The sequence below is a fragment of the Spea bombifrons genome, chromosome 3, assembly GCF_027358695.1.
Source record: "Spea bombifrons isolate aSpeBom1 chromosome 3, aSpeBom1.2.pri, whole genome shotgun sequence".
Lineage (NCBI taxonomy): Eukaryota > Metazoa > Chordata > Amphibia > Anura > Pelobatidae > Spea > Spea bombifrons.
In genome coordinates, this window is record NC_071089.1 from 103,915,364 (window position 1) to 103,942,307 (window position 26,944).

The following is a 26,944-nucleotide window of genomic DNA, read 5'->3' on the forward strand; positions in this document are numbered from 1 at the left end:
CGATAAAATCCCTGTTTGAAAAGTGTCAAAATGACCCTAGTTGTACACCTTGACTTATCTACTTTTCATAAACATATAATTTTGGGGGGATAATCAGTATCTGTGACAACTATTGCAGTTATTAGACTACCATGCCAAATTTGCAAAAAATTACATTTCAAAAACACGATGCATGCCTAGCAATATTTGCCCTATACTGGTCAAAATAGATGAAAATCCTGGCCATGTTGGGTGGTTTCCAAATCAGGACAACTCAATGAATATATTTGGGATAATTTTTTCCCATTGGTTCAATGTGTGTACAATTTGTATGTATACAAAACTGTAAAAAAATGCGTTTTTTTCATTTTTTCACCACTTTTTCCAGTTTATTTCAAACAAAACAATGTACTACCCAGCTTAATATGGTTTCAAATGAAAGCCCTACTTGTCCTAAAAAAAACAATATATGATTTGTGTGGGTGCACCAATTAATAAGAGAGAAATTACAGTTGAAGAAAGACATGGCAAAAACACAAAAACGGCTCCGGTCCTTTAGCGACACGTTAGTATCAAAATCCCGGTCCTGAAGGGGTTAAAACAATATATGGATTTTGAGTATAATAGCATGTATGCTCGTTATGGAATATTTCTTCCCTTTTATTTCAGTTGATGGTGGTGTGGCATCTCCAGAATGGAGGCTTTATTAGAAAGAATTCAGCAGCAGGGTAAAAAAGGGTGAGTGCTTTAGTTTGACACCATGATTTGCGTGGGTCTGACCCGAAAGCCGTGTGGTGCTTCTGGATTTTATTTTCCAGAATTCATAAAGGTGCTACAGAATTACGCTGCCTTTAACAGAATACGCAGGTTGCTGTAAAGATTTAAAGGAAACTGTCTTTCACCTTAGGTAATGTCTCGAATTCTTTTGCAGGATACTATATGGTTCTTGCGAGCAGGAGCTACAGGAACTCATGAGGCAGATAGACATCATGTTGGATCACAAGAGGTCGGAGTGGGAAGCCAAGATGCAGATACTCAATACTCGCCTGGAGCTCAGAGAGCAAGAGCTAAATTGTACGCAAGCCAGAGAGGGGCTGTTAAACCAGGAGGTGGGCTAAATCATGCAAATAACCTAAAAGGCTGTTTTTGGGTTATGTACATCTATAGTATGGCAGCCATCAAATCTTCCTGTTATTTCTGCATGCTGTGCTCTATAGTCCAGTTGTTGTAAAATATGGCACCAGGGTACTCTGTAGAGCATGCAATATCTCTGGATGTCCTCAAATTGCACTGTTAATAGTACCACAGTGCATTAAGTGATGTTGAAAACAACCAGCTCGCTCCAAAAGAATAATGCTTAAAAATTATACACTTTTTTTTATATACACTATTGTTCACAAAGTTTGGGGTCACTTTTCATGGAAAACAAGGACATTTCTAACTGTAACACAATTGCAAAAGGGTTTCCTAACGATCAATTAGCCTTTTATACTTAAACTTGGATCAGTGAACACAACGTGCCGTTGGAACACAGGAGTGATGGGAGTGATGAATGGCCGCTGTATGCCTATGAAGATATTTGAAGAAAAATCAGCCGTTTTCAGCTGCAATAGTCGTTTACAACATTAACCCCGTCTGCGCTGTGTTTCTGATCCATTTCATGTTATTTTAATGGACAAAATTGGCTTTACTTTCTGTAAGTGACCCCAAACTTTTGAATTGCTGTATATATTTCTTTCAAATTTCCAAATTCATCAAAATTGTTTACTTTACCAGACTAAATGTTTTTTAGTTTTTGCTCTGTAGTAGACATTGGTATTCATTTATCATAGGGTTATCACTGGGATCACCCAATGATGTCACCTAGAACATTGTCAAGTGCTAGGTGATAAATGACTGGTCACAGGGTTATATTTACAGGTCAGATCACTGAAACAACAGCTTCAGGAGACAGAAGAGGAGAATCGTAGCAAGATTGTGGAATATGAGGACCAACTCTCCCGTTTTCAGGAAGAGGTGTGTAAATTTAAATTGCGTGTTGGAATTTACTTGTGTAATGCCTAATGTTTTGTGCCTATAGGTATGTGTCAATGGATTTAATTCATATTTTTCTCACTACTTTGCAACGTTCAGCTGTCCAGATTGAAAAAAAGTTATGAGAAGGTTCAGAGGCGGCATCTGCGAGCAGAGATGAGGAGTAAAGGGGAAGAAGAGAGATCTGAGGTCACGCGCTTGACTCGCAGATTAGAGGTAAAGGAACAGCCTGAATAGGATTTTATGTGAAAGCAGAGGTTTTTGACCTGTATTATCCTCATTTAGAGTCCAACCACAGTAGAAGGTTAAATACCTTTTTGGGACAATGTAAGAGTGGAGATGTTTCTCTGTGTTTGTTTAAATTTTCCCTTCCTTTTTGAACTCCTTTCTGTAACAGACCATGAATTTGTAACATTGTGTGCACAGTTCAAGTCCATTCCTTCCCTTTTGGCTGGTGCCAGAAATTGTAGGGGGCGGCTTAAAAGTTGTGAACACGTATTGATCATCGTAAAGTGAGCTCTGTGCATATCACTAATGCTGGTAATTCCTAAAATGAATAGCTTTCTCCTAGGAATTTCGACAGAGATCCCTGGATTGGGAAAAACAATGCCTGCTTTACCAGCAGCAGGTAGCAGAACTGGAAGCTCAGCGCAGAACCTTGGCAGAGCAAGCAGACCTATACCAGGTAGGTGATGGATGCTTTATTCTCTTGCAATTAAATGGATCTTGAGTACAGAACCTTAAGTTAAAGCAAACTAGAGGTAGAGAAGTTGGTACTTGATTCACTGGACAGTGATTTTCTGCTTCTTCCTCTGGACCTTTTTGGGCCATAGATATACAAGAGACTCTTTATGTATTTAAATACATGGTCACACTCTTAAATGGTTTTCTATAGCACTTAGGTTCAGGACTGATTTCAGCCTTAATGTGTTTGTGTCATTGGCACACTGACCTCCTAAATGTAACCCAGATTGTGGAAGGGGCATGTTGCAGCACTTTGTAGGACCCAGATAGACTATACAATACAATGTGTAGAAAACACTAACATCATAGAAAAAAAATATTTTCCTTTTGAAACAAAAATGTAACTATGCCTTGTATTGGGTACATTTATACATACACAATCAGGGTTCTAAGGCTATACTTAAAGGGTCACAAATGACTGCAGACATTTTTATATAACTTTATTAAAAGTGCAAATAAGCATTTATTGTGGGCTGAGACTGGGTGGCTAAATCAGTTTATAATCAAAACAAAACCAAATAGGTAAAAACAGCAGAAATTCAGAGTATATAAATACAATTGCAGTTTCCTGGTAACTGAGAACAAAGACTGAAGTGACAATTTAAACCCATTTTCCCAATTCGGGTTGTCTGCACCTACTTTCAGCCTTTAGTGGGCCCTTATGTCTACACAGGGACAAAACCCAGGGTCAGTTAAGGTAACTTTATTGTAAGAGTTGATGTCCCTACTCTGTCCGTGTGAGCACGCATGCCGGTAGATGTTAAAGGATGTAAAAATGTGGGAAGATGTATTGCAGAGAGGAAAGTATAAAAGTCTTTATTTTGTTGAGTACTGGAGACCAGGGACCACCAGAAAATAACAACCTGTTTTTAAAACTTCACAACCATCGTCTGTCCTCAGCAACAGTCACAGAGCCATAAGCGTATGCTGGAGCAGACAAGTCTGGCTGGCCGATCAGAGTTTCAGCACCTCAGTGGCCGGCTACTTCGTGCCAATGATAGCCTCTGTGCCAGGGAGGAAGAGATGGAGACCTTAAAGCTGCAGCTTGAGGTTTCTATTGGTGAGAGGGAGCGTGCGGAACAAGAGCTGCAGCAAGCCCAGCAAGATATGCAAGTGAGCATGGAGCATGGAGCATGGAATAAACGTTGTGGATCCTGAGGCATAGAAAGAAACTGACTGCAGATGAGAACTATTTGTCCCATCTAGGCTACGTATTCTCTGTCCATCTTACCTTAGCTGTGAGACTTTTATGGTGAAGACATTATGTGCCTTCATGATTTCAGTTGAAGAATACATTTTTTTTAATAGTTTGATTTAGATTCATGCTCAGCCCTTTAGTGGGCTCAGCTCTTTGTGTTTGGCCAAGCAGGTTCTCCAGGAGGAGAAGACCGAACTATGGGAGACTCTGAAGGCTCATACTGATTTCCTGCAGGGTACTAAAGCACAGGAGCTCCGCAGGGAGGTGTGCAGAGTGAATGAGGCCCTGAGAGACCGGGAAAGCAGCATCAGGTGATGAATGTGGGCTTTCTAGTTATGATTTAAAATTGGTCCATGGTTTCTATTGACTTCTAAATGTGTGTGTCTATATGTATATGGCTGTATATCACCTGTCATTTTAAAATAAATAATTATCTCCACAGGTCTCTAGAGGAAAAATTAAAGGAGTCTAGGTTATCAGATGAACGGGCAGACGTAGATGCAATGCGGTCTCGGCTCTCCATCAGCCTTTTAAATGAGCAAAAGCTGCAGGCTGAAGTCACTCGTTTGGAAGGCAGGTCAGTATGGCACCGTTACCACACTCTGCCTCAAGCTGATTTTAGGGGGAAAGGTATCTGACATTCTTAATAAAACATTGGATCCCATTGTAACTTATACATTTAATGTGAAGAGCCCTGACTTAAAGTTAAAAACATTCGGTAAATCTTTCAGAGTTGGATCAGCCACCATGCAGTGCCAGCAGCTCACCAAGGAACTTAAGGAGAAAGGGGAGTCTCTGCAACTGTTGCAAGAGGAACACAAGAAATGCTCGTCTGATATTAAGAAGGTTAGAAAACGATTTGGAAACCAAGACTTGTCCATGTGTATATTGGTTAAATTGAGTGGATGAGCTAGTTGGGAATGTTCAGACTGACCTGTTTGGTCTGCTGAGAGTTGACTCAGTTTAGCTAAACTTGTACACTGGCTTCATGAGCCAGACTGGGCTCACCTCATACCATTACTCTACAAAATCACCCACCTCTATTCTTTACAGAAACATTTTGGAGTCCTATGTTAACACTAAATAACCATTTCTGTGATGGAAATACAACAGGTCACCGAGTGGCGCACTCCTGGAGCGGAAAGTGTTAGAAATATAACTAATGAAACACAATAGGAATAAGCTAAATTGGTCGAATTTCTGTAGAGTTAGTGTATTGCCCCAGTGCGGATCTTTTGTGGTCGCTTTATGAAACTAATTCTGTTACCCTCTTCCTTTTTTGATCCACTGGCTCTTGTATGTTTTATTTAATTGTAAAGTATCCTTTTTGTTGATATCCTGATGTGGTGATGAAGTAAATGATTAAGACCTATAATAGATATAATTATAATATAATTGTGCCTATAATAGACAATGGGCAGACTAGATGAGCTCATGTTAACTCCTTCCGAATTCTGTTAGTTAAGGAGTCAGCTCCACCAGGCTGAGCTCTCGTACAGCAGCGCTTTGGATGGAATGAAGAAGGAGATCTCGCAGCTCACACAGGAGCTGCACCAAAAGGACATTATCATTGCATCCTCTAAAAGTGAGGCCATTGACTGGGAAAGAAAAGTCTCCCTAGAGAGAACGAGAGCAGACAGAGAAGCTGCCGAGCACAAGGTGCTAGATTTTTTTTTTTTACTTCTAATGGTTTCCACCTTTTTTTTTTTTTTTTCTTCCATTTCACTTTTGCCCAAAGATGTCGCTTCCTTGTCACCTGTCTTTCTAAATATTGTTCTTGTCTCTCTTCTTTCTAGATTGTTTGCTTTCTCTTTAAATTAAATTCTTCCTATGGCCTCCTAACTTGGTCACCGACCTCACACTAACGAGTTCCTCTTTTCTTTTCTCACCCTGGTTTAGGTTTCTTTGGCAGCCTTGGAAACCTTGCAAAAGGAGAACCGTCAGCTGTCAGATATAATTGAGAAGCAAGAACCAGATGTGATTCAGGTGACATTGCTGAACACTGATATTATTTCCCACAGAGCAGTATATCCTTTACCTGTTGTGTTCATTTTAGAGGCAAACATTTGAGTATCTTGTATCTATTCTGTAACTGATCTCGGTACGTTGGCATGATGTGAAAGATTTTGCACGGCAAATGAATAAATAACAAGCAAGCCTCCTTTAAATATTAGAAAGTGTATTGGTGAAAAGGTAGGCATGGGGCAAACATGTGACTTGTTTATTAGGAGTAATCTAAGGGCTAATTGTGGGATGATCAGCAGGAACATTACATTCATTGTGTCTCTTGTAGCTTTTTTTTGCCCCATAATTGCATTTTAAAATTGTGGCCTAATGTGCAATTTATATTTATTGAAACATGTACCGTGGTTATGGATGTTTTAATTTAGTTTTCACAAGATCTGCATGATTATTTCCCACCAGTGCTAATTTAGGTGATTTGCTGATTTAGGTCATTGACCGTCGCCATAAATCCTTGAAATGCAGTCTTCATTTTATTTATCTTTTTTCCCCGGTTTCTCAAAAATTTTCCTACTGCTGTGGGGTATGATCAGGCCCTGGATAACTTGGAACGAGAGAATCAAAAACTTCAGAAAGAGTTATCGCAGACGCAAGGAAGGCTGGAACTTCTGAACAAAGCGCGGCAGTCCGAGATCCAGGCTGCTGTGGAGAGGTGAGGGGATTCTGGCATTGTATACCTTCCTCTGCCCTAAACAGAGACACAGGAGACAAGTGGAGTTTGAATGATACCTTTATTGGCCAACTGAGTAAATATAGATTGCAAGCTTTCAAGGACTCTCAGGTGCCTTCATCAGGCATGTTATAACTCAAACTCCGCTTGTCTCCTGTAATTCTACGGCTAACACGGTACCAACTCTCATGTTTTTTCTAAACAGAGATGTGTCACGTTGGCTCTATTGATATCTCTAATGATACCTTTCCTTGAATCTGCCAACACTTTTACACAAAGCTGTCTCTTGATAATATATATATTAGAATACACTTGAAACTGCTTGTGCTTTAATCACTGCTACTGGTGGCATAACCACAGCAGCTCTTAGGTTGGGGGTATTTTTCCCCAAAACATCCGGTATGATATGACGCATGCTACAAAACCGTAGCCAATGAGGTTTATGCACTAAAGGGAGAGCTGTGAATTCAACTGTCTCGTTACTATTCCTTTTGGCCAACAATTTTTCCCCAGTGTGAAGGGGTGAGCTGGCCCTGCATAATACATTGTTTAGCGACAGAAAAGACTGAAGAAATCTTGTTTATTTTCCAATTGGAGTATATAGAGGGCTGTTATTGATTTATCTTGGGCATTGCATCCAGCCCAGTATGTTTTTGTTGTTTCCTGTTATATGCCAAATCCCTGTTGAATGAAGTTTAAATGTATCTAAACTAATAACGGAAAATGAAAACCTAAACAATGCCAGGTACTATTGTATTTTTCTTTAAATGTGTTATGTATGTTGTTACTGTACACAATTTCCATGCAAAATGTATTTCTTTGTTACATTGCCAAATGGTTGATATTCTGGCAACAGAGTGTTATTGACATTTAACTACCAAAATCTATTGACCTTTATTTGATAACTTTGTCAGTTTACATGCTTTCCATCTTAACAGATCTCTGGGCTTAAACTATGTGTTACAGCCTACTTACCTGTGCTTGGCCAGTCGTTTTCTCTGAAGGTAGCAATGAATTGTTTTGGGTCTGTTCATGTGGCATTGACAAGATATATAGCCTATAAAAGTTTATTGGGTTGTTTCATACACCGTTGTTTACTAACATAGCTATCTTCATTGTAAAGCAGGCCATAGCATGTCCCTACAGACCGGAAAGCTGTTTCTTCCAAGTCCAACAGACTAGTAATCAACAGAGATAGGTTGATATTTGGACATATCTTTTAATGTATTTATATATGATGTATACAGAGCCCACTAATGTGCTTGTCTGTATCACTATAGGGAATCTCATGAGTTACAGAAGAGACACGAGGAGGAAGTGAAGCTAATGAAGGAGCAACTGAGAGAGATGGCTCAGCGTTATGAGGAGGAATTGCAAGCCCTCCGATCTCATCTTGACGCATACTCCAATGAGAGAGGCTTTAGCAGGACAAGTTCCATGGAGTCCGTGTCCTCTGAGTTATGGAAGAGAGATGCCAAGGGGTCACCGGGACCAGATGGAAATGAAGACTCGTGCGGAGAGTCTGTATCAGGGCAATTATCTTCGGTGAGAAAATGACTTGGTGCAGAGTAGATGACACCAGAGGCATTAACATTTCTTCACATTTTAAGTATATTCCCCAAAATTTTCAAGCTTGATAAAGCACATTTATTGACCAACATTTGTGGTCTGGTGGTGCCAATTAATTTGCAGAAACAAAATGGTGCTCTCTGTTGCCTACCACATCTGTCCACCAGGCACCAAAACTTACTGTAGTAAGACCCCCTCTTTTATGTATCTTTGTCCAGTTGCACACACGATGTGTGAAAAAGAAAGTACTCCAGTATGCCCTGGTTTTACATACCAGGGCATAATAACAACCAGCATGTTAAATGTTAATGTTCATGAAAGTCCCGTTAGAAAAACACTGAACAATTATGGTTTGTTTGTAAGGGTTGCCAGGAGAAAGCCTCATCTCTCTAAAAAGAACACGGCAGAACAGCTTAGGTTTGCAAAGTTGCATCTGAGCAAGACTTCTGGAAAAATGTCCTTCGTGCAGACGAGACCAAAGTGGAAATGTTTGGCCGTAATGCACAACCAAACACAGCATATCGGTGCAAACACCTCATACCGACTGTCAGGCATGGTGGTGGACGGTTCATTATTTGGGCTTGTTTTGCAGCCACGGGACCTGTGAATCTTGTAGTCATTTTCGCCAATGAACTCCTCTGTATACCAAAGTATTCTAGAGTCAAATGAGAAGCCATCTGTCCGACCGCTAACGTTTGGCTGAAATTGTGTCGCACAACAGGACAATGATCCAAAGCACACCAGTAAATCTACAACAGAATGTCTGAAAAAGAAAAGAATCAAGGTGTTGCAATGGCCCAGTCAAAGTCCAGACCCAAACCCGATTTAAGTGCTGTGTCGGAACCTTAGAGCTTTGCATAAATAAATTAACTGAAGCAACTTTGGAAAAAAAAAAAAAAAAAGTGGGCCAAAACGATGCGAGACTGATAATCGATACAGAAAACTATTACTTAAAGTTAATGCTGCTAGAAGTTTTTCTACAAGCTATTGAATCATAAGTTGTACTTAGTTTTTCACACATGGCTTCTCCATTTTGGCTTTATTTTTGTTGAATAAATTATGACACAGTGTAATATGTCACGTGTTGTTGTTCATCTGAGGTTATAGTTACCTCATTTTTAGACCTGCTAAGGAACAGATGATTGCCGTTATGCCCTTATATATAAAACTGTACAATTTTAAGGGAGTGTACTTTTTTTAATATCTAACACAAATCTGTTAGAGATCTGTTAGTGTTAGAGGGGCTGCTGCTCTGGAAAGCACAGATATTATTGGCTATGCCTTCTGAAGTGGTTCTTCAGCAGCTAATATTTACATTTCTTATAGCCAAAGCCCCAATATTTATCCTACCTTCCTGGACTAATTTACCCAATGCCAGTGCCTTGGTGTGGATAAGATTCTGATTTTGGCTTATGCTGTCCCTTCTAAGGAAATCTGATTTAGGTTTGCTTCATTTCCAGCTTCCCATCCCACCATCCACGCCAGCCAGTGCCATAGCTGTGCGTTACCTACAAGAAGAAGAGCTCCGGTCCCAGGACCTCCTCCAACGCTTGGATTCTCATATTGAGGAGCTGAAGCAAGATAGTCAACGCACAGTGCAGCACTTCACCCAACCTAGGTAAACCTCTCGGGGCATATCCTCTGAGACTATGATCTGTTTACCATGAACTTGGTGAAGGTGCATAATGTGTCCACAAGGTGTCAGTGGAGAGCCAGCTTGGAAAGAATCACCGTGAAGCTGAAAATCTCAGGTTGCCCAATGCAAAACCAGCCATGTGAGATTTTGCTATTATTTGGATTTGGGGCTTTTACAGTAATCCAAAGTATGTGTGGAGAAATACAACTTACCTTGGTGAGCCACCTGTTGAACAAAGATAAATGGCCCTTGTTCTTCTTATCTACTCTATTTTTTATAAATCCTAATCTGTGCCCTCTGACTACTTCTTGATCTCATTCTCTTATGTATGTGATATTACTTTCTATCCTCCTTGTATGGATTATACTAATGTCAGTGCACATGTCCTCTAGCATGTTCACTTTCCTACCTATGTAACCACCCCATAGGGCTAAACCCCATTCCATCATTTAAAAAGTATGCATTTGCAAATTGCAAAAGAAAAGCTTATTTGTTGAACCTGTTAAGGATTAGTTTCTCTATACAGAAATTTCGATTTAATGTCTAATAAAAAAAAAAATCACATTCTTTGAAGCAGAACTGAAATTTATGGTGAAATAGCAATTTCTGCATTTTTTTTTTTACTGGACATGTATATAACAGGCTGTATATTTAATTTTTTTTTCTTAATTTTATTAATAAATTATTATAAATGTATTGTGTGTGAGATTTTATTTTGTATTTTAATGTAGATTCTTATGGCACATTTCTTTGATAATAGGCCAGCTAACCTGAGAACAAACATACACTTCCATTCAAAAGTTTGGTGTCACTTAGAAATGGCCTTGTTTTTGACAGAAAAGCTAATTTTGTCCACTAAAATAACACCAAAGAGATCCAAAATACAGTGTAGATGTCGTTAATGACTATTGGAGCTGGGAACAGCTGATTTTAATAGAATATCTTCATAAGCGTTCAGAGGCCCTTTATCACTCCCATCACTCCCGTGTTCCAATGGTACTTTGTGTTCGCTAATAGTCTCTACTTGTGCCTTTTAAAGTAACAGAGTATGCAGGTCCAAGGGAGACTGGACCAGTATCATTCAGATCACTTGTATCTGCTTTCGATTTGTCGGCGCCTCTTGTTCACCCATTTGTCCAGAATTTGACAGCAAACAAGAACCGTTCAAACCATCTAGTCTGCCCATTTTTCATGTGTAAAGACTCAGACCTTAATTAGTCCCTGGTCTCAGATTCAGGAAAGCTTTATGCCATATCCCATGCATACCAGTATGTCCATACAATGTGTGCCAAGATGTCTCATGTATTGGTATGTCCAATCTTTTTACCAGTGTAGAGAGCTCCCCCTGCGACTGAACGGGAGATCGGACTGTCTAATGACAACCTGGACCCTCCCTGGTTAGCAGAAGCCAGCATCGCCTGCTTGACAGATCTACTGTAATGCGTTAATAACTGATTCGCACAGTAGGACACCCACCAGAAGAATTCCGGATCTCTGATTGCTCTTCTTGCTCGCTGTTCCTCCAGAGGAGCAGGAGGAACAAAGTTTCACGAAAATTAATATTTAAAAAGAAAAGATGATATATAAATCAAGCAAAATTAAATCACTGGCACCAGTGAGATGGAACAGAGATCATCAAAATTTTTGGGAAAGAGATATATATATTTCAGGATGCCCTCCCACTACAAGAATAAAAACTTCACTACCTGCCTTTTAAGCCGATACTATTTAGAAAACAATAGACTATAGGGTAATATGTAAGTAATGGATAGGGACCTCTAGACCATATACAAAACCTATGTATTTGAGGTATGACTATTTACAGGTTATTGCTGAACATAAATCAGCATTTTTTCAGCAGTGCCCCCCACTGAGTTTTTCTGTTTTGGTGTAGGCACCATACCTTGGAATTCTCTGGGTTTTGTACGGAGATTACGGGAGAAGTACTGGTTCTCCGGGTCAACACCCAAATCCTCCGGTCCTGGCAGCGGGGTCCTGACATGCCCCACTCCCTCTCCATTTCCCCTTTTAATGGGGGGGGTGTTGACCACAACATGAGCAGGGAGGCCCACTGACATCGGTGAAACTGCCCACAACATCAGCGGGACTGCCCAGAAACTCCCAGGTATAACTACGCGCTCATAAGTATTACAGTTTGTATGGTTTCAAAAGAAATCCTTAAAGTCTAAAATGTGGGGGTAAATGTAAACATGAAAAATCACGGTTATACCAAGATATGGCTAAAATGGCATAAAAGAAAACATTTTCACATTTCCATTTCATTTTAAATCTGAAGAACATTTCCAAACCCGTGGACCAGTTCTTCCTGCCTGCTTCAGAAAGCTATTTCCAAGTAAACAATTTATTTATAAAGCACCCAAGCTAATTTTGTCATCGCTGTACAGTGGTAGACAGAACTTGCAAATAACTGGTGACATTTAAAAACCTGGAGCGATTGACAAAAGCGTTCCTAGGAAGAGCTTTCAGTCCTTAGGGAAAAAAAAAACACATTTTAGGTTGGCATCGGTCATGCAAACATCATCGAGACAGAGCTTGAAAATAATTCCTTTTGACTTCCGCTCTCTCTCATCTGCCGGATATTTTGCTCATTTCACAGGTAGTTGTACCGCGATGATTTCATAATTGATAAATACACAGGCTCTCCCAGGCAAAATCTTTTACGTTTTTACTCTTTCTGCTGTGATGACTTTTATAGTAAGTTAACTACGTTATGGCTTTGCGAAGGTGCAGAGACCACAGTTAAGTGCTAACGTTCATTCAATTACTAGCAGTAGGTTACAATTTATCTTTAAATCTCCTGTAACAAACTTTTACTTTAATATAAATGCTTAGCAATGTTTTTTGACGATGCCTGCAACTACCTCGTATGCGAAAGCTGCCCAATCTTCCTTATTCTGGTTATTTGCATGGTTTATATTTATAAAACTATAAACTAATTTAATTTAAAGAAAATATTGTATAAGTAGACCATAAGTGCTTTTCTTTGTAAGAGAAACCTATATCTATATTGAATTTAGATGCTAATAATAATTATGTACTGAAACGCATATATATTTTTAGCATTGCACCCAATCTGTTTAACCAAGCATATTGCTTTAGAACATGGGCTTATAGTAATAGTAGGCTTTGCCATAGTTTATATGTTAATACAGCAAGAGCAGCCTTTTTCCCAAAAAAGACACATTTTCAGTGAAATGCAATTTCTTCTTTTTAGATTGTAAGGTCTCCGTGGAAGGCATTGCCTCTTCTGTTGTGACTGTACTAACTCTATGGTATCCTGAGTCAAGCACTGTGTATGTTATCAACGTTCCAAAAATAAAAATGTACAAACACAGCGCAGACAAGCGTTTGCAATCAAGTGAAAACTGTCCATCTCAAAGCACCTGGAAAATTCTCAATAGCAGTGATTTTTAGAGAGTCTGTGAAAAGTCTATTCCATTAGCAATTCTCGGCTGTAGGAAAAGAGTATGTTTTGTAAAAAATAAATATTTGAGTCCAAGTGTTTGCAGTTCGGCGGCAGTTATAGAATTGCAGGCTGAAACCATTAATAAGGAGAACATTGAGGTACATGCCAAACCTCTCAAGTTTAGTTCCATAGCCTGTTTTAGTACCTCTGGCAGTGGACATGCACTGTTAAGATGATTCATATTATTTGGGACTTGCTGCACCTAGAGGGAGATTCTGACATGAAAAGCTAATAGGAATGTGAACTTTCCATTTGTCCTTGGTGGGCCCCACATTTTACTTGGTAACTTAGTACCAATGCATAGCTCTTGTTCAAATTATTTGTCACCAGAACATGAATGTCCTTGCATCCTGATGTCCTGCACTTTCCCTCCCAGCATCCATCTGAGCTGAAGTTCAAAGGGTGGAGGCCCTTGCCTTTGACAGATACAGCTGCCAGTCCTCGGGCTTTGATTCTAAATCTGACTTCGCTGTTCGCTGGTAGAATTCCGGACAGTGGCTCCAACAGTTCATAGCTGGGGTCCCAAGAACTATATCTCATGGGGAAAAAGGGCCACCTTACCTTTCCATTTGAACAGCATAAGAGGTAGTTGCAGGCATAGTCATAAATGTTGCTCAGGTCAGATCTCTTCTTGCTGCATACCTTCAGAACATAAGTACCTGCTTTAGGGAGTTGAATGTGAAACTCCACACGTCCTTCCTTCTCTACTTGAAAAATATGCCTCCTCCTGGCTTCCTCGGATGTTATCTCGTCAGAGTGAAGGGTAGCCACAATATCCATAGTCTGATCCGATGCAAAGCTGACAGAACAACGGCCGTCATCTGTATAAATTATTGGCTCCAGGTGAGATGGCCGTGTCAGGCCCATTTTCTCAGAAAGACAATTGGGTCCTACAGGGTTGCTCAGTTCCATTGGAAGCAGAGGCCATTTCACTTGGGTGTTAACACAGGAAACTAGATAATTGCAAGCAAATTTGAAGTTTCCTTGCTCTGATTCTGTGTATATTTTCAGAATGTATGTCCCGCATTGAGGCAATTGCACATGAAACTCCACTCTGCTCTGTCTCTGGACTTGAATCACATGCCTCCTTTCTGCCTCTTCTGTTAGGAGCACCTCATCTGACTGTAGTCTGGCAAATATGCCTATTTCCCGCTTGAGTGCAAAAGAGAGAGAACACTGTCCATCATTACAGTGAATTATTGGCTCATTATGTGATGGGTGAAGAAGCCCGTATTTTTCGGACAAAGCTGTTGGCCCAACAGGGCTCTGGAGTTTATTGGGAAACGCTGGCCATGCTGCCTCTGGGTTTGCACATGTGATAAGGTAGCTGCAAACAAATTCATAATTTCCAGGCTGGAATCTGCTATCTGCGTAGATTCTGAGGTCATAGGACCCAGCTCTGGGAAGCTGGATGAGGAACTCCACCTGACGCTGTTTTTGAATTTGTATGATATACCTCCTTTCCATTTGTTTGTTCCACCTGTTATCGTCACTGTGCAATGTGGCCAAGCATTTCATCTCTCTGTCTAGAGAGAAACATAAAGAACAACGCCCATCAGTACTGTTAATCACCTGTCCAAGCTGTAAAGGTCTGAGGAAACCTTTTTTGTCCACCATATTGCCAGATCCCACTGGGATCTGAGGTATAGTAGTAAGTTCCGAGCTTGTAGCATCAGTCCTACAAAAACAAATCAGGTAATTACACACATATTCAAAGTTGGTGGGAGATGTCTTGCTGTCAGCAAATATCTGAATAACATAGGACCCCTCCTGTGGGAGCCGTATTTTCAGCTCTATGTGGTTGCCTCTTTGAGCCTGTGTGACGTATCTTTTCTCTCCATGGTCATTAAGGGACGCTTCATCGCAGAGCACTGCTGTAAGAATTGCAACATCTTCCCTAAGTGTGAAGGACAAAGTACAGTGACCGTTTGACGCGTAAATAATAGGGTCACGATGCAAAGGTTGCAGAAGACCCTTCTTTTCCATTAAGGCAGTTGGGCCAACAGGGTTTTGCAGTGCTTTAGGAAATGCAGGCCATGCCACCTCTGAGTTCTTGCACACAACTAGGTAATTGCACACACACTCAAACATCCCTGGACCTGTACAGCTGTGTATTTTTAGGGCATAGTACCCTTGTTGAGGAAGGCAGACCCTGAACTCTACTCTGTTTCCACATACAGTCTGTAACACATATCTCCTTTCATCTCCAGGTTTTATCTGGTCAGAATGCAATGTTGCTAAAACCATGTTTCTTTTCCCTAAAGTAAACCCCACAGTGCAGCGCCCATCTTGAGTGTTGATCACAGGGTCATGGCATGAAGGCTGGAGGAATCTCCTCTTTTCAGTCAACCAACTGGGGCCAACTATAGCATCAAGGTCTTTAGGGATTCTGAATGTGGAATCGACAGAGCCACAGTGGATGATGTATTCTACAATGCTGTCATAGCACTCTTTTGTACTGTTGTAAGGTTTGGTGTACAGCTCAAGCTTGTGACGTCCAGTTGTTTGAGGGTACACCTCCAGCTGCATCCCATTCTTTGTGAGGGTCATCAGTCCAGGCTTCTCTGTCTTATTGAGAGTGAAAGAAAACAGGGTAGGGCAACAGCCCTCAATGGAAAATGTGGCCTTTCCATTAACTGTAAGATATTAAAAAAATGTTATTATCAAGACAATATAATCTATGATATATATACAGCTTTAGCCACTTTACTGACTGACTGGACTTGATTCTGAAAGCCCAATTTCCCACTATAAATGTATATAGTGTATAGTACAGTATATGGTATGTATAAAATATGTATTATTTCAAAGATATTTAATGGTGGCTAAAGTCCCATACCTGTTTCAACCTGAAGGGTTTCAGGGTACAAGGCTATCAATCCAGCATTATAGAAGCTGCTTTTCCGATGCACGATTCCTTCAAATTGTTTTAGTGAGAGGGGCGCCTGCAGGAGCTGCCAGTTCTGGTTATCAGGGAAATGCTCTTCTATAAACAGAGCAGGATGAGTCAGAAAATAGAACTCGTTGTACCTGCGTGAAAAAGAGAGAGCCTTTACAATGTGTGCCATTGTTTTAAGGTTAAAGAACTGCTGCCTACCCGCCTTTTACCATCATTGAATTTGTATATTAACTTGATACCACTGCTTTTTATTTTTCAAGCAACTCTACTTCCTTCTCCTCAACCCACTCTTACAACGACTCAACTAATCGGCTGCTCCCAATGTATTAACAGAAGGAATAATCGTGCAGATTCTGAAAACATACATTTTATATGGCTCCTCGGTATATATTGCAATACCCAATAGAACCTATAAGTGGCTTCATAGCGCTGAAACAGGACCAAGAACTCTTTAAGATGCCATCACGCAGATGCTAATGTATGTCCATGCACAGAATGAATGGGACATATTGGCACTTACCTAAAACTAAATGTATTGCTAGTGCTGTCTGCAAAGCCTGCACCCCATGTGGTGTCTAGGAGGTGCCATTTTCGGTTTAGATAGACAGCATTCCACGCATGGTTTGTCTCTTCCGAGAATGTCTCTCCGACCACGTAACTGTGACCTTTACAGTATCCTCCTATTTTCATACATTGTATACCTGCAAGACTAGAGGAGGGTTTATCCCAGTGAGTATAGTAGCTTAAATGCATTTTTTTATTATTATTCCATTTAATTTTTAGAGCAGATTCTATAGTGCTGTGAGAACAAAAAGAACACCATTTGGACTTATTTCACAGCAACGAGCAGCTGCTTTTTGAGGGAGTACCAGGGACAACTATAGTTAAGGATACCATCCTTATTTGCAGTAAAACAAATCAAGGACTTGATGAAAGGTTTAAAATGGTCATTGCTAGGGAGAATGGTTTGAAGTTGGATAAAGCAAAAAATTTGAATTCAGAAAACCTTAGTACCATGTTAAGAAAAACATATCACAAGAGATGGCATTTTACCTTAAAGCAATTACAGAAATGCCGTAAGCATAAAATAACCAATGAATGATAGCTTTCCTTGGTAAGTTCATACAGAGCCGGCCTTAAGTGTTCTGGCGCCCTGTGCGGACTACTCCTCTGGCGCCTCCCCATCCCCAAAAAAAGAAAGGAAAAAAAATCTCCCCCCTCTGCCCCTTCTCACTGCCTTCCCCGCTCTGCCCCTTCTCACTGCTTCCCCCCCTGCCCCTTCTCACTGCCTTCCCCCCCGTCCCTTCTCACTGCTTCCCCCCCTGCCCCTTCTCACTGCGCCGAACGGTTGCCGAAAACTTCACAAGCAACCGCTCGGCGCCCCTGCCCGGGACTTAAATGAAAACATGTTTAACTTTATTTAACATCCTCCATGTTAAATAAAGTTAAAAAAAAACCTTTATTTAACATGGAGGATGTTAAATAAAGTTACAAAAAAACCAAACGATGTTTTAATTTAAGTCCAGGACGGCACCCCTGTTGCCATGGCAACACCGGGCCGCACACCCCTAAGGCCGGCCCTGAGTTCATACCCAATTTTCAAGAAGCAAAGTTTACTCCTAGAGACACCATAGCCACGGCTGGACCAGCTTTCCTGAGACACCACAAGCCCTCTTCTAACCACCATCTTAAAAGAGGCTCCTTGCAAGATATCAAAAGCATTCAACCTAATATGGACTACTTTTTGCAGATTTATAAGTTTAATGTATGTTTTCTTGGAATTTGTACCAAATATGTATTTTGAGGACATTATTACTTTTGGCCAAATGTTATTTACCTTTTCAAATGCACATTCCTTTCCTTCTGATCCCCTCACCCATAACTTCTCCGCCTCTGGCTTCCTACAACCATAACTCCTCATTTTTTAACCTTAAAATTATCTTTCTCTTTCATCTCTGCTAACAAGCTCTCTGTTAATCACCACCTTAAGTCAAGCTCTAGGCTTACTCAATACACGATAACATCAAACTCAGTGGAACAGCCCTATTCTATATAATTACAGCAGAATTCTAGGTTCGATTCACATCTCTCACCTGCACATGTTTTCAAAGAGACTGGCGTATCCTTCACAGGCTCCCTTTCCAGTCAGCATCGTTTGGCTGGGGTCACCACACCTTTTAGACTTGTCTTCCAGGACATCTAAATCATACTCTGAGTGGGGTGAGAAGGTGGACAATGTGAAAAGTGATCTAGGATTCCACCCTCAATGTACAAATTGGCGTGTGTGTCATATACATAGACCCGAAACATTGTTGGGCCTTGGGACATAGGATCAACATCAGCATTTTATTGCCAGGTATGGTCCTGTGGAGCATGGCCAAGTACGCACCAAGGATAGGACTGTTTAAAATAATGTGTTAAAAATATGATATGTATTTTAAATCAGCTGTTCCACTTACTCTGCTGAATATAACACTTTTAGGACTAAATATAGCATGAGGAGTAGTGCTGACTGTCCAAAATCTGCACAGAAATAAGTACTTAGTTACATCTTTTACAATTGACAACACCTTTAATGTCTTATGAAGTCTTGTTTTTATCACATTGCAGAAAAATATAACAAATGTTAGGCTTGGTACAATTTTCATACAATAACCTTTTTCTTTCTAGCACATGCACATTCTTGGCAGAACAGCTGCGGGTTTGAGCGTGGTAGCCAATTCTCATTTTTTATTCCTGTCAAGCAGGCCTGTTGTATAACAGAATTAACATATTTGGAAGTTCAGTGATTTATCATTACATGGACACACCATACAATTGAGTAAATATATCTCTCTTTACCATAATTGATTTTAATGAATGTGATGATACCCAATGTGCCTTTCCCCCATCAAATGCATTGAATAACAAGGATCTCACCGCTGTTCAGCTTTGAAATCCTCAAAAGGATAACGCCCAAAGCAGGTGAACATCTGAACTCGGGTCTCTTTACATCTGTCCATATGATGTGTTGTATATATACACTTATCCAGCATGGCTTACAGAGATTAGTTATTAGACAGTAAAGCAAGAGTATTCAGGTGGAATCAATGAAGCTGAGAAATTGTCATTGGGAGAAGTACTGAGGTCAACGGGACAAGGACACTTGAGCGAGACAGAGAGGGATAGGCCAGATGGGTTATACTGCATTACTGGTGAGTAAGGTTGAGGTGACGTAACTACGAGCTATATTATTAATCACACATTCTCACCTATGTTGTGACATATCCACATCCAGATGACCCGGACTCTCTCCAGGTCTGTGCGTGCCACTTTCAGGAGGACACTCACTAGCTCTTCAACGGTGTTCCTCTTTCCCACCTGCAAGCATTGACACAGGGTCTCATGAGCAGACAACTTCCTTCTTCACATATCTACTAGTGCCACACACTAATATCTAATGTCAAATCTAACTTTTTAATATATTGACCTTTATACTCATTCAGCAATCAAAAAGCTTCTTTACTTCTCCTCTCATCCTGTTTGTAATATATGAATGTATGAACTAGATAAATTACATACTGTACCTGGGTAGCATATGCATCCAGTTTCTCAAAGTTCTTCAGGTTGACAGGCATAGATTTTAAATTGGATCTATCCCATGGGTAAGCTAATAAGATACAAAAATATAATTAGAGGTAAGATATCTGAATGCTTATGTTTTTCATCTTTTTTGTTTGAAAGGTATACTTTGGGTGTGTAAATAAACACAAATTATATCAGCGTATCATTCTTTGCCAGACTGCAGCAAAGGGAAGGAAAGCGGGACTTTGCATATATTTTCCGGAGCAGGGTTACCCATGATCCTGAGTACTCTCTCTCTTAAATTCAAGAACATTGCATAAATAGCATAATCTACATACAACACGTGCAACATTGTAACACAAAACGCATGTATTGGAATAAAGAGAAGAGTACTAATTAACGAGAGGGTCATAGCCTGGATAATGATTAGTTATTCTTTAATATAGACAATTGCACATTGTAATTAAAGGGAATAACTCTTCACTAGGAAGCTCAATTTCAAACCAGTGCTTGGCCATGGTGCCTTATACCTAGAGTAGGGGGTATAGCATGATATCAAAACACAATGAGGCCGAAGCAGGGGCAATTGGCGTACTTGTGGGGGGGGGAAGATTCATTACTGGAGTTTGTTTTAATATTGTTGTAATATACTTTGTTTATTTGCAGATCTAGAGGGGTCATTGTAGGTAGTTGTGATATTTTAATCACATTCCAAATCCACACTGAGCTGATGGTTTACCACGATGCCAACAAAGTCATCCTTATGCAAATTAAAGGGACACTTCAGCTATCATATGCACTTTAATACATGATGACTGCATGGTCCCATAATTTTTTCCTGATGTTCCTTTTGCAAATGCATGGGTGGATTCTGCAGAATTTCCCCAACACATCTGCCTGCAACTGATATACCTCCAGCCAGCGCTGGCTCTGCAAACACTGCAAACTATGCAGAACTTGTGGGCATTTGCGGCACGTGCTCTCACCGATTTCAACAGAAACGCTTCCCTGACACTAATTAGCTGCTTCAAGCAGCCTTTGAAACCATACGCGGCTCCCTGGGTCTCCAGATCATTTTTCTTCATTCTCTTTCATGAGAGATGAAGAACAGCTCCAAGTAGCGTATCCTGGGAAGTTCCAGCCATGGTTACAATAATTTAACTTTAGCATTGATAATACTGATCTTGGGAAAAATCTCAATGCCATCTGTAGAAGGATATTATTATTATTGCTATTGCACATTATTTGATAACTGTATCATGTTTTGATTGGGTTTTCTGCCTTCTTCTAGGTGAACAGTGTACTGATAAAACAGTCTTTTTAACTTAAAAACGGATGGTTTGGGGAAATCAGAAAATCTATTTTTGACAAATAACCTCATTTGTGTATATAATAGAATGGCCACTACACATACTCAGAACGTAAGATAGATTTCTGGAAAACACAGGGCACATTATCAGACATTCTTCACACCTTCTCATTTGAGTCGGGTAGATTAGCAACTTGTTTTTGTAAGTGTAAAACTGCAGTGAATGCAACACACACCGTAAATCAAAGTGATAAGGAAAACACTCCAAACATTTCATGTGCTGCAACAACATGAACCTTTACTGATGTTAATGGGCTGCCACATTTTCCAGTAAAAGTAATTTTATATGTTTTAAATGCTAACTATTTTCCTTCTAGAAAATGAAAATACTCTTGTAGAATAGTGATGGTATGAAACTAGTGGTAAGGATATTAAACTATATAAGCATATCATTTATCTAAACGTCTTTAATCATAATGGGGTAACGGAAAGAATCCTTGCTAAGCCGCCAGCCCAGTTATGCCTGTTGCCATTGGCCTCTATGATGCACAGTGGTCCTAATACCCATGGTAATCCCCCCATTCCTCAATCCTTCAAACAGAATGCTGATATCATGCATGAGCACAACGTTCAGCAGGTTGGTGGAAGGAGAATATGTAAATACATACTTGGTTGTTGGGTTGGCCCAAGGAATGGCTGCAGTGTTCCCCTAAACCTGGAGAAGCTGCCCTTTTGGCCCCACTTTAAAGATGGCCCTGATTTTTCTTATGGGCAACATGAGTTTCTCATGGTTTAATATCCTTTTAAATTGATGTATTTGTATGAAGTGGATCAGGAATACCAACACAGACATATTCCTCCGATGAAATGTGCTCAGAATCTCGTTACGAAAATGCACCTGTCACACAATCATTTCAGAGCAAGCTTCAAAAATCAAACAGTGGTTCCAGCTGTGGCCGTACGTAACAGCCTTCACATGTGCAGGGAGAATAGATTTAAAACTTGTTTTGAATTTTCTTTGATAAAGGAGGGGGCTAGGACCTATTACCAAGCTTAATTGGATGGCCATGTTTCCCTTGCCCTGTCATCAAGCAAAATAGACTCTACTAAATGGTGGCATAAAATACATAATATAGAAGTAGTGGTAGTATGCGTTGAATATGACAGTGTAAAAAATAAGTGTAAAATTGATTAACACTGCTTTGAGTCCAACAACCAAGTAATACGGTATGTCTTCTATTTCTGTGAACTATTTGTATCCTAATTGGTATGTTCTACACAATGCTGGGGCTATAACTAATGCACAGCGGCTACTGATGCTTAAGACATTGTAAAGATAAAGGAGCCTCCTTACCGTAAAAGTCTTTGGCGCTGGGCTGCGGACACTGCTCCCAACCATTTCTATTTCCATTTTTGGGTTGTACTTGTACACCTGCAACAGTTATTAGATTCCAAGCTCAATGGAGTCCAACTTCCACTAAAGAACATTACATACCAGCGGTTTTCTTTTTATAACCCCAGCCATTTATTTGCTACTATAACCCTTGTGACCCTTAATACGCTATTGGGTGGTAGATAACCAGCAGCTGGTTCCCAAGCCTCCTGTGAACACAGTACTGTTATGTGTGTGGACAGGTCCAATTGAAAAGTTGACCTGCTGAAATATAGCATAGCTTTCCCATGGACTTCAATTTAAAACTGAAGCTATAAAGAAGTTATGTATTTCACGTAAAGGAATTGAGCTAGTGAGTAAATGAATGTATAAGTGTTTGGAAGCAGAAAATGGTACAGGTAGGCTGCTAAGAATGCAAAGGTGGCACATGCAGGCTGTTTAAGGGGCAGAGATGGCACAGGCAAAATGTTTAGGGGCAGAGATGGAGTGGGCAAAGATGATACAGGCAGGCTGTTTAGGTGGCAGAGATGGCACAGACAATCTGTTTAGGGTGCAGATAGAGCACAGGCAGGCTTTTTGGGGGGCAAAGATGACACAAGCAGACTTTTTAGGAGGAATAGATGGCACGGACAAGCTATTTGGGGCAGATATGACAAAGACAAGCTGTTTATGGGCAAAGGTAGCACTGTAGGTCATATTCAAAAGTGTGTGTTCCTCTGGGCAATTTTCGCACCAAGGTCCTGTGGTTTGATCTGCCATCAAATTCTATGTTTCTAAGAGAAGATTTTAGCTGAAGCATAAAGGATGAGAGTTAATGCAAGCAGCAATATGTTTGTTGCTTACCTTGTGGGTCTAGAAGCCTGTTAAAAAGCTGAGGTCGGCTGTTTTTAGGATGAATTTCTACTCTCACTTGGCTTCCTGATACAAATGTAGACAGGATTAGATATTGATATATTATATGCAATACTCTAGTTAACTTTGTGTTATTCAAACTGGTGTTCCTGGGTGATATATATATAAATAAGATGGGTGGGGTGGGTCTGTACAAACTTACGGTGCTGGGTTAGATTCGCGTGGCACTAGATGAAAGATCTCCTGACCAAATGACATGTTCCACTTCACTTACAGGTATAAACATTGTATAACTTTAGCTACAGGAAAGTCATATTGTTTTCAACTAGACTACTGCACCCACACTGTGAGGTATACGGAACATTGTGTGGAGGTTTATTTGTGGACAGAGAACAATGGAAGAAGGTATATGGAAAGGGTAAAAACTGTGTGGACACAATGGAGCAACACAATAGTGTAAACAAATCAGATCTCGGTGAAAGGGTAGTGGGAGATTGGATGATGGTTATAGAGAATGTACAGAGATAATGGTGGGGTGGAATCACAGGGTACACTTTGCACAAATAGAAATGAAGGACTGCAGGACATCTGTTCACAGTATATTAATCTACCAAAGCGTAAAAATTATGAAACAGCCATCAAGTGATACAGTATAACTTCTAAAACGATGTTTCAAGTTTTAACAAGCTGCTGTTTCCTTGATTTAGACCTCCAGTGGCTGTGGGACATCTTTGAAAGGTCACCGTGATCATACAGTATGCAAGAGCACTTTGTACTGTGGAAAGTAATTTTACAGAGTATTAACGGCTTCACTTCAGAGTAACTGAAGCTTAAATAAATGTCTTCTACAGATTTGTATATGAATCATATAACACACTCATAAAAAAAGGATTATATATGTTGTCAAACATGAACTTGTCCTCTAAGTGGTTCACCTGTTTTTCCACCCGATGAAGGTCTCTGGTTAAGCAAAAAAGTTGACCACTTACTTTGACTTATTAATGCTTACACGATATACAATATAATTTTTTTTTTAAAGCTCATTTGCTAGATTGATCTAAATGTTTCAAATATCCAGTACACTGGTTGATTTTTTATGCGGTTGTATGATATTTGGCTTAATTCGTCAAATACGTAGACAGTTTAGAGTAATCAGTGCTTACCTTGGCTCTCATAGCTATTGATGATGTGTCTTGTTGAGTGAGGCTTCTTCAGAACCGCTTTATCTAAAGACAAGAAAGTTGAAATAAAAATCGTTATAATACACATAATAAACCAAGCGCACATACAAAGGCCCAGCGTGTACATTATGTAACATGACATGTCATATCAAATGTATTAGAAATTATTATTTGGTTAGTTAAGAAGTTACGTTATTGTACATACATTATTAGTACATACAATGTAACAAGAATGAAACACATCCTTATTGTATTAAATCTATCTGTTTTATTGTAACTAGGTAATTGAGTAACATTTTTGCTCTAGAAGTTGAAAAAAATACACTACAAGAAAAAATTATTATTTTATCATTCTGTTCTTTTAAATTAAACACGGAAAGTCATTGTCAGGCTTTTCTTCTTCTTTTTTTTTTAAGTAGAAATTATTAAAATCATAAACTGATATGTCAGCTCATAAACTAGTATATATGGTAATATATTGTTACCTTATCTGTGTCTATCAGTATGTCTTAATGCGTGTTAATGTTATTGTCCGTTTTGTATAATGTCAATTTGAATGTTGTTTGTTGTAACCTCCTTGCGCTCACACATCTTAAAAGTAAAGGGATGAATAAAAGTTGGTGAAAGAAGATGTATTTATTGTGTCCTTTACACTATGGGTAACAGCACTTTTGGTGCAAGGTGGTAAAAGTGGTGCAGTTGCCATAGCAACCAACATTCATGAGGATTTCTCCAATAATTGTTTATCTATTACGCTCTATATGTTTAATTTATGCTCCGAAATGCCAGTATTTTGGGACAGGGGCCTTTCCTTTTGTAAGGTATTTATGCCGATTGTACCCCATTCCTAATGCCTACATAACCCTTATACTTACTAAATACCTGCACATATTGTACCTTCCCTTTATCATACCTTAAACAGAGTAGGACATTTGTTAGTGCCAAATAAATAAAATATAGATACAAAAATATTTCAGACAAAGACTGGGATCTATTTTATAATTCATCTAATACCAATTAGAGATATATTCTCGAGATTGTAAACTTGTGAGCAGGGCCCTTTCTACCTGACGTATCGGTTTGTCTTAGTCTATTAATCCTAGTCTTGTCATACCCCTTGAATATATGTATTTTATTAAGCGCTGCGTAAATTGTTGGCGCTATATAAATAAAAGATAATAATAATTCTGGCTAGTAGCTGTATGTCTGCCCCTAACAAAGATGGCTTCTAGTGCATCTCAATACTTGCTCATACACAGACCTTCCATGTGGGTCAGGGAAAACACTTCTTCCACCTTTGCTCTTCATGCTTAGTGTATTAGTAATTGATCACATGCACGTTTCCAAGAACACTCTACTTTAGCACATTGGATCCACCACTACCTTAGAGAAGTAAATGCTTCGAAGTAAATGGTACCTTGTGTATTGTTGCTGGACTCTCCACGCTGTTCGCTCTCTGTCTGTTTGTCCTGAGACTGAACAATGAGCAGCAGATCTATACGTAAGGAGCTACAGTCCTGCGTTATTTCCATGCTTGCTAGCAGACGCTGTACAGTAACGGCTTGTGTTTGCAATTTAGCAGGGAGCCTCTGCAGTTCCAGGGAAAGTTCTCTGCTGGACGACAAACAAACGCCAGCTTTTACTTTCCAATCTCCTCTCCTTCCCCCTCCCGGCAGGGCCAGCACTCGTAATTTCTGGCTGCACCGTCCAGATTTCCATTAGCACCCTGCAGAAAGGGGACCCAGAGGACTCCGTGCTCAGTTACTCTGATAGCTGAGACCCCCTGCGGATGGGGTTTCCTCTCGTTTTCCTGAGGACATGGTTTAGCAGCAGTTTGCACACCTGTTCTGTATTATGTGCCAGGCTGCTCTGGCTCACTTAGACGTTGTTGAAGAGGACCCTTGGGAAACGGGCCAACCTGAAACTCTAATTCATCTAAGTTCCTTCTGCTCTGGGCCGCTCACTTTCTTCCTCCTTTATGTGAGGATAAAGCATAAAAACCCGTAAAGATGGTTGAGTCACGGAGTAGCCTTCCAGCAGATCATACCTGAAAACATACATATCTAGCTTTGAATTTCTTTTTGTGATTACTCTATGGTACATTATTACCTATTTTGTTTTTATAAAACCAAAAAGAAGTGAGCATGAAATAATGAATCTAATAAAATATAACATTTATTATGTCCAGATAAATCCTCAGGTAATGTGTATAACGAAGTGGAGACTTGCTTACGTTTTCTCTGTTCTGAGCCCCCGTTCTGTAATAGATTTGTTGGATTTGTGGTAACTGGGACCGTGTGACGGACTGTCAGACACTAGCAGAGAGGAGCCGCTCTACAGCAGGTATAGACATTACCTGAATTAACAGGTGCGGAGCCGGCTCCTCTTTCCCGGCGTCCATCCGTAC

The 26,944-nt window shown here is 40.0% G+C and overlaps 2 protein-coding genes across 5 annotated transcripts; one reads left to right on the top strand and one right to left on the bottom strand.

Moving 5' to 3' along the window:
- Positions 1 to 642: 642 nt before the first annotated feature.
- CEP63 (centrosomal protein 63) lies at positions 643 to 10,045 on the top strand. 3 transcript variants are annotated; one of them, XM_053458947.1, is made up of 14 exons: positions 643 to 717; positions 911 to 1,088; positions 1,900 to 1,995; positions 2,113 to 2,229; positions 2,585 to 2,698; positions 3,658 to 3,870; positions 4,127 to 4,266; positions 4,398 to 4,532; positions 4,687 to 4,801; positions 5,417 to 5,614; positions 5,855 to 5,941; positions 6,511 to 6,629; positions 7,928 to 8,192; positions 9,677 to 10,045. In XM_053458947.1, exons 1-14 carry the CDS (start codon positions 674 to 676, stop codon positions 9,836 to 9,838), a joined length of 1,983 nt encoding a protein of 660 aa, XP_053314922.1. In that variant the 5' UTR covers positions 643 to 673; the 3' UTR covers positions 9,839 to 10,045. The 3 variants fall into 3 exon arrangements, with proteins under 3 accessions (XP_053314922.1, XP_053314923.1, XP_053314924.1); XM_053458948.1 differs by having other exon boundaries at positions 4,190 to 4,266; XM_053458949.1 differs by lacking the exon at positions 643 to 717 and having other exon boundaries at positions 992 to 1,053.
- Positions 10,046 to 12,881: 2,836 nt separating this feature from the next.
- Positions 12,882 to 26,357, bottom strand: LOC128482949 (kyphoscoliosis peptidase-like). 2 transcript variants are annotated; one of them, XM_053458944.1, is made up of 10 exons: positions 25,955 to 26,357; positions 24,520 to 24,582; positions 23,348 to 23,422; positions 22,466 to 22,543; positions 19,805 to 19,887; positions 19,490 to 19,598; positions 18,332 to 18,449; positions 16,759 to 16,947; positions 16,179 to 16,369; positions 12,882 to 15,975 (listed from the first exon to the last, which is right to left on the bottom strand). In XM_053458944.1, the coding sequence occupies exons 1-10, from the start codon at positions 26,067 to 26,069 to the stop codon at positions 13,568 to 13,570; spliced, it is 3,429 nt and encodes a 1,142-aa protein (XP_053314919.1). In that variant the 5' UTR covers positions 26,070 to 26,357; the 3' UTR covers positions 12,882 to 13,567. The 2 variants fall into 2 exon arrangements, with proteins under 2 accessions (XP_053314919.1, XP_053314920.1); XM_053458945.1 differs by lacking the exon at positions 23,348 to 23,422.
- Positions 26,358 to 26,944: the final 587 nt, after the last annotated feature.

Coding starts and splice junctions, on each gene's coding strand:
- LOC128482949 (XM_053458944.1), bottom strand. CDS start 26,069: ATGGAAATAACGCAGGACTGTAGCTCCTTACGTATAGATCTGCTGCTC. Junction 23,423..24,519: donor CAATAGCTATGAGAGCCAAG/GTAAGCACTGAT, acceptor CATTTGTATCAG/GAAGCCAAGTGAGAGTAGAA. Junction 22,544..23,347: donor CAGGCTTCTAGACCCACAAG/GTAAGCAACAAA, acceptor TAACTGTTGCAG/GTGTACAAGTACAACCCAAA.
- CEP63 (XM_053458947.1), top strand. CDS start 674: ATGGAGGCTTTATTAGAAAGAATTCAGCAGCAGGGTAAAAAAGG. Junction 3,871..4,126: donor AAGCCCAGCAAGATATGCAA/GTGAGCATGGAG, acceptor TTGGCCAAGCAG/GTTCTCCAGGAGGAGAAGAC. Junction 5,942..6,510: donor AAGAACCAGATGTGATTCAG/GTGACATTGCTG, acceptor GGGTATGATCAG/GCCCTGGATAACTTGGAACG.